Source organism: Scylla paramamosain, chromosome 11 (assembly GCF_035594125.1).
Source record: "Scylla paramamosain isolate STU-SP2022 chromosome 11, ASM3559412v1, whole genome shotgun sequence".
In the NCBI taxonomy this organism is placed as follows: Eukaryota; Metazoa; Arthropoda; class Malacostraca; order Decapoda; family Portunidae; genus Scylla; species Scylla paramamosain.
In genome coordinates this window covers 865,001-867,500 of record NC_087161.1, presented here as the reverse complement: position 1 = coordinate 867,500, position 2,500 = coordinate 865,001, and the positions used below count along the sequence as shown (strand labels likewise).

Below are 2,500 nucleotides of genomic sequence, written 5' to 3'. Positions count from 1 at the left end.
TGGGTCTTCAGATTGTTAGATATCTGTATTTAAACTTGCCTCACATGTGTCTTCCTGCTTCCTTCCAAGATGGGCTTATGAGTTAAAAATGTTGCAAGTTTCACCATGTTGGCACCACTGCATCATCACTTCACATGTGTCTTCTTCCTTACCCCAGATTGCTTATGAGCTTAAAGAAAAGTTGCAATTCTCATGATAATGATAATAACTCTTTCCCCTAACACTGAGTACAACTACATGATCTTGTAAACTAATCAACAGACTCAACAGATTCTCCACTTCACCTTCAGCTCACACATATCCTCTTCCTCAGTCCTCTTCATGGCACTGGCTTAACAAGTTTAAAAAATGTGCAGTTTTCCTCATAATAACAATGTGATCTTGTAATGTAATGGCTAAACAACACTCCAATTAATGTTTTGCCTCCACATGTGACATCTTCCTTCCTTAACAGTTGAAAAAAGTCACGTTTCATCATAACTGCACCTTCACCTAACTAAAATCACTTAAACTTGCATCATAATAAACACCAAGTAACCCAGTTCATCTCACCTCCATCTCTCACATGTCTTCTTGCCTCCTATAAACAGAACCCCCTTTTGAGTCACAAGTTTCGTAATAACACTTTCTTAACTCTTAACTAGCACCCCAGCTCACCATCACGTCACCCATGCCTTCTTCCATCCCCAGGTGGGACTGTGGGTCAGGGGCGGGGTCAGTGCGTTCCCCCGAGGCAGTGACCTTGGGAGAATGGAACCGGCTAACCGTGTATCGTCACCGCTGGGATGTGTGGCTGCAGCTCAATGATGGACACCATGTGCAAGGCCGTTCCGAGGTAAGAGAAAGAGAGAGAGAGAGAGAGAGAGAGTCAAGAAGAATGAATGCTTAGTTTAAATAATCAAATGAGGAAACAAAAAAAGAAGAAAGTGATAGAAAGGTAAGAGAAAGTTAAAAAAGAAAGCAATGAGAAGAACAACAACAACAACAACAATATTATTATTGAGAGGAAAGGAATAGAATAAAGAATAAAAAGAAGAGAAAGAATTACAAAGAAGAGGAAATAAAACAAAATAACTGTAGAAACAAAGAACAGGGAAGAAAAATATGAAAGGAAATAGAACAAAGAATCAAAAGAAGAAAAAGAAAGGCAAAGATAAATAAAGGAAGATAAAAACTGAGAAAAAAGAAAAAAGAAAAAAAGATTAGTGAAGGAAAGGAAATAGTGTGTGTGTGTGTGTGTGTGTGTGTGTGTGTGTGTGTGTGTGTGTGTGTGCACAGGAGATACAAGACACCTTAAAAAAACAAATACACTTAACATGTATATACATGTTTAATATTTCAGCATAACTTAAAGTGTCTCATGCATAAATAAACACTTGGCTCTTGCACGCACACACACACACACACACACACACACACACCCACACCCACCCACCCACCCACCCACACACACACACACACACACACACACACACACACACACACACACACACACACACACACACACACACACACACACACACACACACACACACAGTTTATACTCATATATATTACAATCTCTCTACTAGTTTCTTTTTTCATTACTGTTTTTTTTTTTTCTGTATCTTATCAATTTTTACTCATTAATCTTCTGTTGTCTTCTCACATTTACTAACATCACTTTCTTTTCCTCCTCCTCCTCCTCCTCCTCCTCCTCCTCCTCCTCCTCTTCATCATCATCATCATCTCTATTTCCTATCACCTTCACTTCTTCATAACTCCTCTATAAACTTCAGACATCTTATAACACCTTCACCTCAGTTTTTGAACACCCTCACTCCTTCATAACATAACCACTAGTTCCCTTCCATCCTTCATTATTCCTCAATTTGAGGCCTCAAACATCAAACATCTTCACCACCTCCTCTTCATTTTTAGGGCCTATTTTCTATTTTCCATCACTTCTTCATAGCTTATTATAAATCACTGCTATTTATTTATTTATTTATTTATTTTTGTTTTATTTTATTTGATTTTTTGTGTTCATTTCTCTAACACCTTCTTTGTCTCTTACTCCTTGTCCTCATGAAAAAAACAAAGAAAACACTTTACAAAACCACTAATACTCTTTTTCCATTCTCCACAACTCCTGTACAGACTTCAAAATATTCAGTAACACTCTTCTCCTCAGGGTCTGTTTTCTCGGATCACATTCCGAGAGCCGCTGTACGTGGGTGGCTCTAACAACTTGACATCCCTGGCACCACGGCTGGGTGTGACGGACGGCCTGCGTGGGTGTGTGAGGCGCCTGCAGGTCAACGATCATGTTTACAGGTTCCGGCGCAGCGACCCTCTGCGGGAACCCAACCTGTCTGCTGACTATGCTGCGCTGGACGGCTGGGGCATCAGTGAGTGGCTTGAGATTGCAGTATCTACATTTCTAGACTACCTACTGTACTGTGAGCCTTGGATGTGGTGGGGAATGTAGGGCCTTGAGAAGGAAAGTCAGTGTTTTATA

General features: G+C 40.1%; 1 protein-coding gene across 2 annotated transcripts in view; it reads left to right on the top strand.

Annotated features, from left to right (window-relative positions):
* LOC135104745 (pikachurin-like) overlaps positions 1–2,500 on the top strand; it is a 160,335-nt gene that overhangs the window by 137,826 nt on the left and 20,009 nt on the right. For both annotated transcript variants that reach the window (XM_064012305.1, XM_064012304.1), the window contains 2 exons: positions 691–835; positions 2,174–2,390. In XM_064012305.1, coding sequence (XP_063868375.1) covers positions 691–835; positions 2,174–2,390 — 362 coding nt within the window. The remainder of the gene's footprint in view (positions 1–690; positions 836–2,173; positions 2,391–2,500) is intronic.